The sequence below is a fragment of the Zophobas morio genome, unplaced genomic scaffold (genome assembly GCF_036711695.1).
Source record: "Zophobas morio isolate AGI-343-1 ecotype UQ-CSIRO unplaced genomic scaffold, CSIRO_AGI_Zmor_V1 ptg000011l, whole genome shotgun sequence".
Taxonomy (NCBI): domain Eukaryota; kingdom Metazoa; phylum Arthropoda; class Insecta; order Coleoptera; family Tenebrionidae; genus Zophobas; species Zophobas morio.
Genome location: NW_026972116.1, coordinates 25,221,051 through 25,233,864, shown reverse-complemented (window position 1 = coordinate 25,233,864; position 12,814 = coordinate 25,221,051). Strand labels below are relative to the sequence as shown.

The following is a 12,814-nucleotide window of genomic DNA, read 5'->3' as shown; positions in this document are numbered from 1 at the left end:
GATTTTTCAATTTTTCGTTTCTTCAATTTTACAAATTCTTGGTTTCTGATTTTTATATTTTTAAATTCATTTTATACCCTTTCTTTTTTTTCATTGTTGACTTTTCTATTTAAAAAATTGTAGAACAATAGAAAAACTGAAGCAACAAAAACTTTGAAAAATAGAAATAATAAAAATTGAAGAAACGAAAAATTGAATGATTGAAAATCAAGTTGAATCAACTGAAAAATATACATTTCAACCCTCAAAAAAGTGTAATTCAAATAATTGGAAAATCGAAAAATAGCAACATGAAAACCTACAAACAAATTATTCGATAAAAAGAAAAATAGGAAAAATCGAAAAAAATTTTTGCGCTTCGATGTTTTCAATTTTGCAATGTTTCGATACTAATTTTTTTTTAATTTTTCGTTTCCTCACTTTTTCAAGTTCTTGATTTTCATTTTTCATTTTCTCAATTTTTAAATTTCATTTTATCGATTTAATATCTGAATTTTTCCATTTTCCATTTTTGATTTTCTTTCGATTTTATAATTTTTCGTTTATTCAATTCTTCAAATTTTCAATCTTTGATTTTTCAATGCCTCAATTTTCGAATTTTTAAATCTGGCAATTTTTGGATTTTTCAATCATCCGATTTTCCGATTTCTTTAATTTTCAACATTTGGATTTTTAAATTTCTCAATTTTTAATCTTTAGATTTTTCAATTTTTCGTTTCTTCAATTTTTCAAATTCTTTATTTCTATTTTTGAGATTTTTCAAAGTTTTCATTGATTTTATGCCTTTTCGATTATTCATTTTTCATTTTTCAATGTTACAATTTTGCAAATTAAAAACTGAGAAACTGAAATTCGAAACACTGAGAAAAATGAAAAAATTGTAAAATCGAAAGGTCAAAGAAATGAAAAATTAAAAAATCAAAAAACTAGCAAGTCGAAAAATAGAAAGAAAACTCGGATAATCGAAAAATTCAAAAGTTTTAATTGATTTGAATGAAGAATTTTAAATTGAAAACTCGAAAAATTGCAAATCTAAAATTGTAAAATCCAAAAATAGCAAAATAAAATCGTCAGACACATTAAAGAAGAATTAAAGAAACGAAAATTGAAAATTCAAAAAAATTATAAAATAGAAGAATCGGAAAAACGGAAAATTGTAAAACAGGAAAATTAAAAGATTTAATAATGGAAAATCAAGTCGAATACAATTGAAAACTCAATAATCTGTAATTCGAGTAACTGAAAAATCGGAAACTAACAAAATGAAAATCAACAAACAAATAAATCAGAAAATATAAAAAATTGAAAAATTTTGTTTGCACTTTCATGTTATCAATTTTTCGATTTCTTGACTTCCGAAATTTTCAATTTTTCGTTTCTTCAATTTTTCGGATTGGCAATTTTTCAAAACTAAATTTTTCGTTCTAATTTTCGAAGCTCTGGGTTTTTGTTTTTCATTTTCCCGACTTTTTAATTTCATTTTCTCGATTTAATATCACAATTTTTCCATTTTTCATTGTCTTTGCTTTTCAACTTTTCTTTCGATTTTATCATTTTTCGTTTATACAATTCTTCAAATTTTCAATCTTTCATTTTCCAATTCCTCTATTTTCGAATTTTTCAATTTTGCAATTTTTTGGATTTCGCAATTATCCGATTTTCCAATTTCTTTAATTTTCACCGTTTCCATTTTACAATACGTATTTCTTTTTTTCGATTTTGCAACATTTCAATTTTTAAGTTTCTCAATTTTTAATCTTTCGATTTTTCAATTTTTCGTTTCTTCAATTTTTCAAATTCTTGGTTTCTAATTTTTAGATTTTTCAAAGTTTTCATTCATTTTATACCTTTCCGTTTTTTTAATTTTTCGATTTTTCAATGTTACAATTTTGAATTTTTCCATTTAAAAAATTGTGGAATAGAAAAACTGGGGGAACAAAAAATCGATAAAAGGAAATATTAAAAATTGAAGAAATGAAAAATTGAACAATTGACAATAAAGTTGAATCAACTGAAAATTTTAATTTGAAATCTCAAAAAATTGTAAGCCAAATAATTGAAAAATCGAAAATAGCAAAATGAAAATCATTTGTTTGTCGATTCGAAAAATCGGAAAATATCAAAAATAGGAAAAATCGAAAATTTTTCACTTTCATGTCTTCAATCTAGTATCAGAATTTTTCCATTTTCCATTTTCTTTATTTTTTCAATGTTTCTTTCGATTTTATCATTTTTCGTTTATTCAATTCTTCAAATTTCAATCACTCATTTTTCAATTCCCCAATTTTCGAATTTTTCAATTTTTCAATTTTTCAATTTTCCAATTTTTAGATTTCTCAATTATCCGATTTTCCGATTTCTTTAATTTTCAACATTTTGATTTAATCATATTTGCTTTTTTCGATTTTACAATATTTCGATTTTTAAGTTTCTCAATTTTTCGATTTTTCCAAATTCTTGATTTCTAATTTTCATTAGATTTTCAAAGTTTTCATTGATTTTATACCTTCCTGTTTTTATCATTTTTGATTATTCAATATTACAATTTTGCATTTTTCCATGTTTTTGATTCGAAAGGTTATCGAAAAATTGATAAAATCGGAAAATTGAAAAGCTGAAAACACGAAACACCGAAAAAACGAAAAATTTTCAAAATCAAAAGGTTAAAAAAATGAAAAATTGAAGATGAAAAACTAACACACAAGTCGAAAAACAAAAAACTCGGATGATCGAAAAATTAACTACTGAATTTTTCGATCACTTGAATGTTAAATTGAAAACTTGAAAAAATGGAAATCTAAAATCGTAAAATCCAAAAATAGCAAAATGAAATCGTCAAACAAAACCGAAAACTTGTAGAAACGAAAATTGAAAAATCAAAAAAGTAAATAGAGGCAACTGAAAAACGAAGGAACAAAAAATTTGAAAAATTGAAAAATTAAAAATTGAAGAAACAAAAAATAGATAAATCGGAAAATTAAAAATCGAGAAACTGAAACCTCGAAACAAAAATTGTAAAATCGAAAAATAACAAAAATTGATTATTAAAAAAAAAAAATTGACGAGTCAAAAAGTAGAAAAATTCAAAAGTTGAAATCGATCAGCTGAAGAATTTTAACCTGAAAATTGGAAAAATTGTAAGATTCAAAAGTAGCAAAACAAAATCGTCAAACACATTAGTAAGAAAATGGAAAATTGAAAAATTAAAGAAGCGAAATTTAAAAAATCAAAAAATTAAAAAAATTGAAATGAAAAAACGGAAAATTGTTAAACAGAAAAATTGAAAAATAGAAAAATAAAAAATTGTACAAACGAAAAATTCAAAGATTGAATAACGGAAAATCAAGTTGAATCACCTGAAACATTTACAAATGAAAACTCGAAAAATAACAAAATGAAAACCGACAAATAAATTATTCGTTAAAAAGGAAAATATGAAAATAGGAAAAATCGAAAAATTGAAAAATCGAAAAACTGAAGTAACGAAAAATACAAAAATTGGAAAATTAAAAATCGAGAAACTGAAAACTCGAAACACTGAGAAAACGAAATAATTGTAAAAACGAAATGTTAAAAAATGAAAAATCAAAAAAACAACAAACTGAGAAGTCAAAAAATAGAAAACTCGGGTCATCGAAAAATTCAAAAGTTGAAATCGACCAACTGAAGAACTGAAAACTCGAAAAATTGCAAGATTCAAAAATAGCAAAAACAAAATCGTCAAACACTAAACAGAAACTGGAAAAATGAAAAAACGAAATTTAAAAAATCAAAAAATTAAAAAAATAGAAGAATCGAAAAAGCGGAAAAATGTAAAACAGAAAAATTGAAAAATATTCGATAAAAAGGAAAATATGAAAAATAGGAAATATCGAAAAACTGACAACTTCGAAACACAGAAAACATTGTAAAATCGAAAAATTAAAAAAGTGAAAAATGAAAAAGTCAGAAAATTCGGATGATAAAAAATTCAGAAGTTGAAATCGATCAATTGAAGAATTTTAAATCAAATATGTACTCGAAAAATTGCAAATCTAAAATTGAAAAACCAAAAATACCTACTAAAATAAAATCGTCAAACACATTAAAGGAAAATGGAAAAATTGAAGAAACGAAAATTGAAACATAATAAAATTAAATAAGGGGAGCTGAAAAATAGAAGAAAAGAGAAAACGAAAAATTGTACAGTAAAAAAATTGAAGCAACAAAAAATTTGAAAAATTCAAAAAATAAAAATTCGAATAACTAAAAACTCGAAAAAAGCAAAATGAAAACCGACAAATTATTCCCAAATGAAATAAAAACATCAAAAATTGGAACCACTGAAAAATTAATAAATTGAAATATCTGACAAATTGAACAAATAAAGAACTCCGAAATCCGGAAAACCAAAAATCGTCAACCAAATTAATAGAAAAATGGAGAATTGAATAATTGAAGGAACTAAATTTGAAAAATAGAAAATTTAAAAATGGAATAAACAACAAACTGAATCATTGAAAGGTTCAGGTTGACATCAATTGAATAAATTTAAATTGCAAAATAAAAATCGAGATATCTATTTATTGCAGTAACATGCACAGATAACCTATTTGTCAGTAACATAATACCAAGCGATAATACCAACAGATATCAATAATCATAAATAAATTCCTAGGTTTTTTACCGGACTAGTCCGGCAATTTTTGGTTTCAGGCCGTCAAAAACGGTATTGAAACCAGTGATGCGAGGTACAAAATCTAATTAACCCGAAAAGTTTGAATCTTTAGAAATTAAAAAATACCAGTTCAAAAAAAATGCATAACATATATATTTTTTTGTTTTGGGAAGTAAAACACAAAAAAAATTAAAGTGACTTTTTTTATAATTGCTGAATGATTATATATTATAAACTAAAACCTTTTTTAACATGTAAAGTTTAATGAGATTATAAATAAACAAAACAAAAAACAATTTCCTTCATCCAGAATTTTCTGAGTCTAATAAATAGTTAAACCGATTCCATTGGTAGATGTAGGTCTAACGCTGTGTACTTTCCCTTTTAACGATTTTTGCTCCCACAGACACAGCCACACTCAAAGGTACATATTTAGTTTTAATCACGGTAATAAGCGCAAAACCGTGTAAAAAATGTTCGTTAAAGCCCGTCAAAAAAAGAACACAGCATCAAGTGCTCATTAAAACCAAAAACGAGAATCGAGTGGGAAGGGAAAACATGGAGGCAAGATACTAAAAATCGAACAAAACGCCTTATCTAAACAAGGAAGGCGCAAATCTCCCAAATATCTGACAGGTGATAAGAATCCTGTTTATTTTTACTGTTTACAGCACAATAGTGATCACAATTAAGCCACTTCCGTGTGAATCAGTTGCATAAGTTCAACCTGATAAAAAAATCCCGATAGTCGAAATTTACGTAAAATCAAAATTAATGAAAAACCGCACGCTCTGAGCGTGCCAAACCCCCAAAAATTTCACTTCCGACCTCAGCACGCAACCCCAAGTACACAAAAAACACAATAACAACAATCTACTCCACAGGTAGTCGATAATTTATCGCAACCACACAATCTCGATATATTTGGTAAAAACTTGGGCAATAAAGCATAGAAACAATGACTAATGTGTGCAATTTGCGTGGGAAGGAAATATAAAATACACAATTCCGTAATTTAACCAAGAACACCTACCTAAAACCCGTGTTTCGGTCATCACGGGCGCTCTCAACAACGCAACAGCCGAAAAATCGAAAGCATATTATTTTTAAACCCTCTTCCGTGTAAACAGTCGAGGAAAAAAACAAGAAAAGTCTAAATTTAACTTACTTCTTCTTGTTCTGGGGTTAACGTAGCAGCCATCATTGTACACGCACACAACACCTCACACAACAATCCACAAACTGACTGAAAAAACGACGGAGTTGACAACCAGTGACGCAAACGTGTGGCGCGCTGCGAAAATCCCTACTTTTCAACTGGGACGAGGCTAATCAACGTTTGAAGGAATTTCCAACTTGTTGGGGACAAAAAGTACAACGCCACGTTTACAGATGCAACTGTAACTTGTATTAGTCGATGTTGTTACATTTGTTGCTATTTCAAGATTTTTTATTGCTAATAGTTGTCATACCAATCAGTTCGCCAAAATCCCCAATTTTATTACCGGTGAAGCTGTCAAATGTCATTCGTGGTATGCTGTCAAATCTGCTGATTTCGAGGTTACTGAATTGTAGCCGGTGGTGAGTGATATTACAATTATTTGTAGCTTTATTGAAGTGATTTCGTGTTTGTTTAATAAACAATGGGTTTGTTTTCTTTTTCATAAAAGCGTCAATAAAGTTACGTAACGTAACCTAAATTTTCCCAAATGCAGTTAGCGAAATTGAGCCAAAGGTTATTTCCGTACGGTTTGTTTACATTGATGTTTTCGCGGTATTTTCCTATTTTCCTAGGTTCACTTTTGGCAAGCAACATATTTTTTCTGTACAACTAATTTTTTTTGTGTGTTAATTACATTGATTTTAATTTTTGGCGCCCTAATTTTGTATCTCTGTTTCCCCTTGTTCCACTACTCTTTTTTTTCTACAGCTTTCTAACTTTCTTATTTCGGTATTTTCTGCCTTCCCACCCTACTCCATGCTCTTTGTTTGCCTATTTTCTATTTTTTCCAATTTTCACGCTCTTCGTTCTCCCCTTACCTGTTTTTCTTCTCCTATTCTTTTTGTTTATCTCATTCTTCATTGTTTTGTTCCTATTTCTCTCTTTCACCCCCTTCTTTTTCTCCTTCTCTCTATATTGTATTTTTTCCAGAAACATTCATACATAAAGTTAAAACTAGGAATAATGGATTAATAAATTACAAATACAGCAGAAAGATGTTACTTTGCAGAATCTAAACAGGATTTACTTGGCAAAATTTTGAACTGACGTCATCAAATTTTTGATGGGAGACGACGACACGAATTTTCGTCAACGTTTTGTCATCTACACGATATTCCATACATAAAAATTTTCGACCCATCAGTCCACTAGTTTCCAACAAATAAAAACAGGAGAGATACTTTTTCTTATTCAATTTTTCTTTTCCTTCTCTCTCTTTTATCCCCCATCCTCCCTTTCCCATTCGTTGCCCCTTCTGTATTTCTCGTTTTCGTCCCTCTCTCTCTTCTTTTCTCACGTGCGCTCCTTTTTTCCTCTTCTCTTCTTCCTCCCCCTTTTCTCTCTCCCGCCTCTCTTTTTCTCCCCCTGTCACTATTCTTCTACAACTTCTATCCGTTTCTTTCCATTCTCACTTTTCCTCCATCTTCTCTCTGTTTCATTTTCTCCCCTCTCTATCGTTTTTTTCTCCTCTCTCTCTCTCTCTCTTTCTCAACCCCCCCTTCTCTCTCTTTCTCTCTATCTTTTCTCCCCCTCGCTGTCTTTATCTCGTCTGTTCCTTTTTCTTCCCTTCTGTTTTTCTTGTCTCATTTACTGTTATCGTCCCTCTTTTTCTCCCGTTTTCTCTTTTTTCCCCTTGTCTTTAAGACCTCTGTTTTCCCCCTTGCCATCTTTTTCTCAATCTTCCCCCTGTTTCCGAATTCTCCCCTCTCTCTTGTTCCCTCTCCCCCAACTCTCTTTTCCGCGTTTCTCTTTTCCTTCCCCTTTCTTTTGCTCTGACCTTTGCTATTTTTTCTCCCCCCTCCTCACTCCACCTCTTATATCGCCCTCTTTGTACCTCCCTTTCTCTCACACTCGCCAATTTTTTCTTCACTTTTCTGTTTTTCCCCCTCTTTTTCTTCTCCCCTTTTATCTCTTGTTGTTCCCCCCCACCACACATTCTCTCTTCCTCGTCCTTTTTGTTTTTTTTTGACGGAAAAAGAATGGAACACCAAAGAGAGCTTTGCAGTTCCATTCTTTCTTTTTCCGCCAGTTCTATCTTTTTCTACCCCCCCCCCTGTCTCTTTCTCATTTAGTTTCCTGTTGGTACTCATTTTCTCCTCACTCCTTTTTTTACCTCTCTCTCTATTTTTCTTTTTCCACCTTAATAAGAAATGAGAGAGAGAGAGTGATAAATGGGAGAATGAGAGAGAGTGATAAATGGGAGAATGAGAGAGAGTGATAGATGGGAGAATGAGAGTGTGATAAACGGGAGAATGTGAGAGAATAATAAACGGGAGAATGAGAGAGAGTGATAAATGGGAGAATGAGAGAGAGTGATAAAGGGGAGAATGAGAGAGAGAGAGAGTGATAAACGGGAGAATGAGAGAGAGTAATAAATGAGAGAATGAGAGAGAGTGATAAACAGGAGAATGAGAGAGAGTGATAAATGGGAGAATGAGAGAGAGTAATAAACAGGAGAATGAGAGAAAGTGATAAAGGGGAGAATGAGAGAGAGAGTGATAAACGGGAGAATGAGTGAGAATGAGAGAAAGTGATAAAGGGGAAAATGAGAGACAGTGATAAATGGGAGAATGAGAGAGAGTGATAGATGGGAGAATGAGAGTGTGATAAACGGAAGAATGAGAGAGAGTGATAAATGAGAGAATGAGAGAGAGTCATAAATAGGAGAATGAGAGAAAGTGATAAAGGGGAAAATGAGAGACAGTGATAAATGGGAGAATGAGAGAGAGTGATAAAGGGGAGAATGAGAGAGAGAGAGAGAGAGAGAGTGATAAACGGGAGAATGAGAGAGAGTGATAAATGAGAGAATGAGAGAGAGTGATAAATGGGAGAATGAGAGAGACCAAAATTGGTCCTTATCGACCGTGTGGGGTGTCATTTCACGCGGAATTTCCTCAGGATTACGATTCCGTGCTCGTTTTTGTTGTACTTCTTCAAATAAGGGAGAAAAATTCAAATTTGTCTGCCCCCCTTTGTTTTTTGAATTTTTCAAAATTGGTCCTTTTCGACCGTGTTGGGTGTCATTTCACGCGGAATTGCCTCAGGATTACGATTTCGTACTCGTTTTCTATGTATCTCTAGAAATAAGCGAGAAAAATGCAAATTTGTCTGCCCCCCCCCTATTTTTTGAATTTTTCAAAATTGGTCCTTATCTACCGTGTGGGGTGTCGTTTCACGCGGAATTGCTTTAAGATTACGATTCAGTACTCGTTTTTGATGTATCTCTAGAAATAAGCGAGAAAAATTCAAATTTGTCTGGCCCCCTTTGTTTTTTTAATTTTTCAAAATTGGTCCGAATCGACCGTGTGGGTTGTCATTTCACGCGGAATTTCCTCACGATTACGATTCCGTACTCGTTTTTGATATCCTTCTACAAATAAGCGAGAAAAAAGAAAATTTGTCGGCCCCCCCTTTATTTTTCTAATTTTTCAAAATTGGTCCTTTTCGACCGTGTTGGGTGTCATTTCACGCGGAATTGCCTCAGGATTACGATTTCGTACTCATTTTCTATGTATCTCTAGAAATAAGCGAGAAAAATGCAAATTTGTCTGCCCCCCTTTATTTTTTGAATTTTTCAAAATTGGTCCGAATCGAGCGTGTGGGTTGTCATTTCACGCGGAATTTCCTCACGATTACGATTCCGTACTCGTTTTTGATATCCTTCTACAAATAAGCGAGAAAAATGAAAATTTGTCGCCCCCCCCTTTATTTTTCTAATTTTTCAAAATTGGTCCTTTTCGACCGTGTTGGGTGTCATTTCACGCGGAATTTCCTCAGGATTACGATTCCGTATTCGTTTTTGATGTACCTATTCAAATAATCGAGAAAAATGCAAATTTGTCTGCCCCCTTTATTTTTCGAATTTTTCAAAATTGGTCCTTTTCGACCGTGTTGGGTGTTATTTTACGTGGATTTTCCTCAGGATTTCGATTCCGTATTCGTTTTTGATGTACCTCTCCAAATAAGCGAGAAAAATGCAAATTTGTCTGCCCCCCTTTATTTTTCGAATTTTTCAAAATTGGTCCTTTTCGACCGTGTTGGGTGTCATTTCACGCGGAATTTCCTCAGGATTACGATTCCGTACTTGTTTTTGATCTAACTCCAAATAAGCGAGAAAAATGCAAATTTGTCTGCCCCCCTTTATTTTTTGAATTTTTCAAAATTGGTCCTTTTCGACCGTGTTGGGTGTCATTTCACGCGGAATTTCCTCAGGATTACGATTCCGTACTTGTTTTTGTTGTACTTCTTCAAATAAGGGAGAAAAATGCAAATTTGTCTGCCCCCCTTTATTTTTTGAATTTTTCAAAATTGGTCCTTATCGACCGTGTTGGATGTCATTTCACACGGAATTTCCTCGGGATTACGATTCCGTACTTGTTTTTGATGTACCTCTCCAAATAAGCGAGAAAAATACAAATTTGTCTTCACCCCTTTATTTTTTGAATTTTTCAAAATTGGTCCTTTTCGACCGTGTTGGGTGTCATTTCACGCGTCATTTCCTCACGATTACGATTACGTACTTGTTTTTGATGAACCTCGCTCCAAATAAGTGAGAAAAATGCAAATTTGTCTGCCCCCCTTTATTTTTTGAATTTTTGAAAATTGGTCCTTATCGACCGTGTTGGGCGTCATTTCACGCGGAATTTCCTCAGGATTACGATTTCGTACTTGTTTTTGATGTACCTCTCCAAATAAGCGAGAAAAATGCAAATTTGTCTGCCCCCCTTTATTTTTTGAATTTTTCAGAATTGGTCCTTATCGACCGTGTTGGGTGTCATTTCACGCGGAATTTCCTCAGGATTACGATTCCGTGCTCGTTTTAGATGTACCTCTCCAAATAAGCGAGAAAAATGCAAATTTGTCTGCCCACCTTTATTTTTCTAATTTTTCAAAATTGGTCCTTTTCGACCGTGTTGGCTGTCATTTTACGCGCAATTTCCCCAGGATTACGATTCCGTGCTCGTTTTTGTTGTACTGCTTCAAATAACCGAGAAAAAAGCAAATTTCTCTACCTCCCTTAATTTTTCGAATTTTTTTAAATTGGTCCTCTGCGATTGTATGAGAATGAGAGAGAGAGTGGTAAATGGGAGAATGAGAGAAAAAGCGATAAATTGAAGAATGAGAGAGATAATGATAAACAAGAGAATGAGAGAGAGTGATAAATGGGAGAATGAGAGAGAATGATAAACAGGAGTCGCTCATTCTCAAATTTATCATTCTCATTCTCCCATTTATCACTCTCTCTCATTCTCCCGTTTATCACTCTCTCTCATTCTCCCATTTATCACTGTCTCATTTTCCTATTTATCACTCTCTCATTCTCCCATTTATCACTCTCTCTCTTATAGCTTTTTTATCACATCTTTTTCTCCATCTTCCCGTTCTTTTCCCTCTGTGTCTTATTCTCTCTCCCGCTATTATATTTTCTCCTCCTCTGTTCATCTTTTTTTCTCGGCCTCTGCCTATCTCTTTTTATCTCCCTCTCTTCATCTTTTGTTTCCCTTTTTCTCCATGTTTCTGTTTTTTGTCTTCTCCCTCTCTTTCTCTCATTCTTCTTCCCTTCTCTCTCTTGTTCTCTCTCCGCCCACACATAGTCTCTTCCTCTTCTTTCTTTTTCTCTCAGTTCTGTCTTGTTGTCTCCTGTCTTCGTCTCATGTTTAGTTCCCGCTATCACTCATTTTCTCCTCACTTTTTCCTTTTTTGTTCCTCTCGCTCTCTCTCTCTCTCTCTATCTTCTCTTCTGTGTTTCTTTTCTCTCCCTCACTCTCAGTTTTTCTTTTTCTGCTCCTCTCTTTTTTTGTCCCCCTAACTCTCTCTTCGCCGTCGCTTTTTCAACTCCTCTTACTCTTACCGTCTCTCTTCTCCTTTTCTCCATTTCTTTCTCCCCCTTCTCCCTATTTTTCTGTCTGTGCTGTTATTCTCTTTTCCCCATCACTATCTCTAGATTACCATATCCGTTTTTCTTAGTTTCATGTTTATATTATTATCATATGTCACTTTGGCATATCAGTGTTTCCTTCTCTTTCTAGCCATCGTTCTGTATCTCACTTCCTCTTTCTGTCTCTGCTTGTCATTTTTGTTTGTCTGTTAATTGTGTACAGAAATTACTGTTTATCTGACATAGATCGATTTCTACTTTTGTTTTTTTGAGACACTATATGTCAAAAATAGAAAAAGTGGTGATGTCATTAATCTTTTGGCGGATATGATAAACAGATAAAATGACATATTTCAAATTACCAACATTTTATTTTTGTCCCCACGTAACACTCATAAATCAATACGTTGTCCCTTTCAGGAACAGTCAGCTGTGCAAAATGGCATCCGTCATCCCCCAAGTCCCCGACGTCGACATCGACCCCGACGGCGTCTTTAAATACATCTTGATCAAACTAACATCCCCCAACACCGAGGGAAAAATTCAGGATAAAAACATCGTCAGAGGCTACGCCTCATGCCCGTACCACGCCGACATCAACGACAAAGTCACCGAGGAGCTGCAAGCCTTGAAGTCGTCCAACACGATTAGGGACTGGCGCACCAAAGTCTTGGGAGGGGGACGCATCAATCACGATTCGAAATCCAAAGAATTAAAAGTCTACGGGTACTCGACGGGCTTCGGGCCCGCGGATCACCAGGTCACCGTGGAAATTCTCAAGCAAAAATATGGCGACTACAAAATCACGTGGTCGGATGAAGGGTATTAGTAAAATTGTAATTTTTACGAACTAAATTCATTGAACTGATAACGAAAAACCAGTCTTGTTATTACAAAAAAATAAATAAATAAAGCAATTCTCAATCCTGGTGTTTTTGTTTTATCTTCCCTAACCTCTACGTTTCATAACAACACGTGTTGCGATGAGTCACGCGGTGCAATTCCGCCCCGAACGTGCACATAAAGCTCCAGGTACAACAATATTTTGAGTTGTTGG

The 12,814-nt window shown here is 33.1% G+C and overlaps 2 protein-coding genes across 2 annotated transcripts in view; one reads left to right on the top strand and one right to left on the bottom strand.

Moving 5' to 3' along the window:
• LOC135127276 (tyrosine-protein phosphatase non-receptor type 9) overlaps nt 1-5,955 on the bottom strand; it is a 78,532-nt gene extending 72,577 nt beyond the window's left edge. The window contains exon 1 of the mRNA XM_064053722.1: nt 5,826-5,955. Coding sequence (XP_063909792.1) covers nt 5,826-5,861 — 36 coding nt within the window. The 5' untranslated portion in view covers nt 5,862-5,955. The remainder of the gene's footprint in view (nt 1-5,825) is intronic.
• An 84-nt stretch (nt 5,956-6,039) lies between these two features.
• LOC135127278 (14 kDa phosphohistidine phosphatase-like) lies at nt 6,040-12,683 on the top strand. The gene is made up of 2 exons (XM_064053724.1): nt 6,040-6,238; nt 12,178-12,683. The coding sequence occupies exons 1-2, from the start codon at nt 6,075-6,077 to the stop codon at nt 12,584-12,586; spliced, it is 573 nt and encodes a 190-aa protein (XP_063909794.1). The 5' UTR covers nt 6,040-6,074; the 3' UTR covers nt 12,587-12,683.
• Nucleotides 12,684-12,814: the final 131 nt, after the last annotated feature.

Excerpts from the sequence above, each read along its gene's own strand:
- LOC135127278 (XM_064053724.1), top strand. The coding sequence starts at position 6,075 with ATGTTGTTACATTTGTTGCTATTTCAAGATTTTTTATTGCTAATAGTT. Across the intron at positions 6,239-12,177 it reads TTACTGAATTGTAGCCGGTG|GAACAGTCAGCTGTGCAAAA; the intron begins GTGAGTGATATT and ends TGTCCCTTTCAG.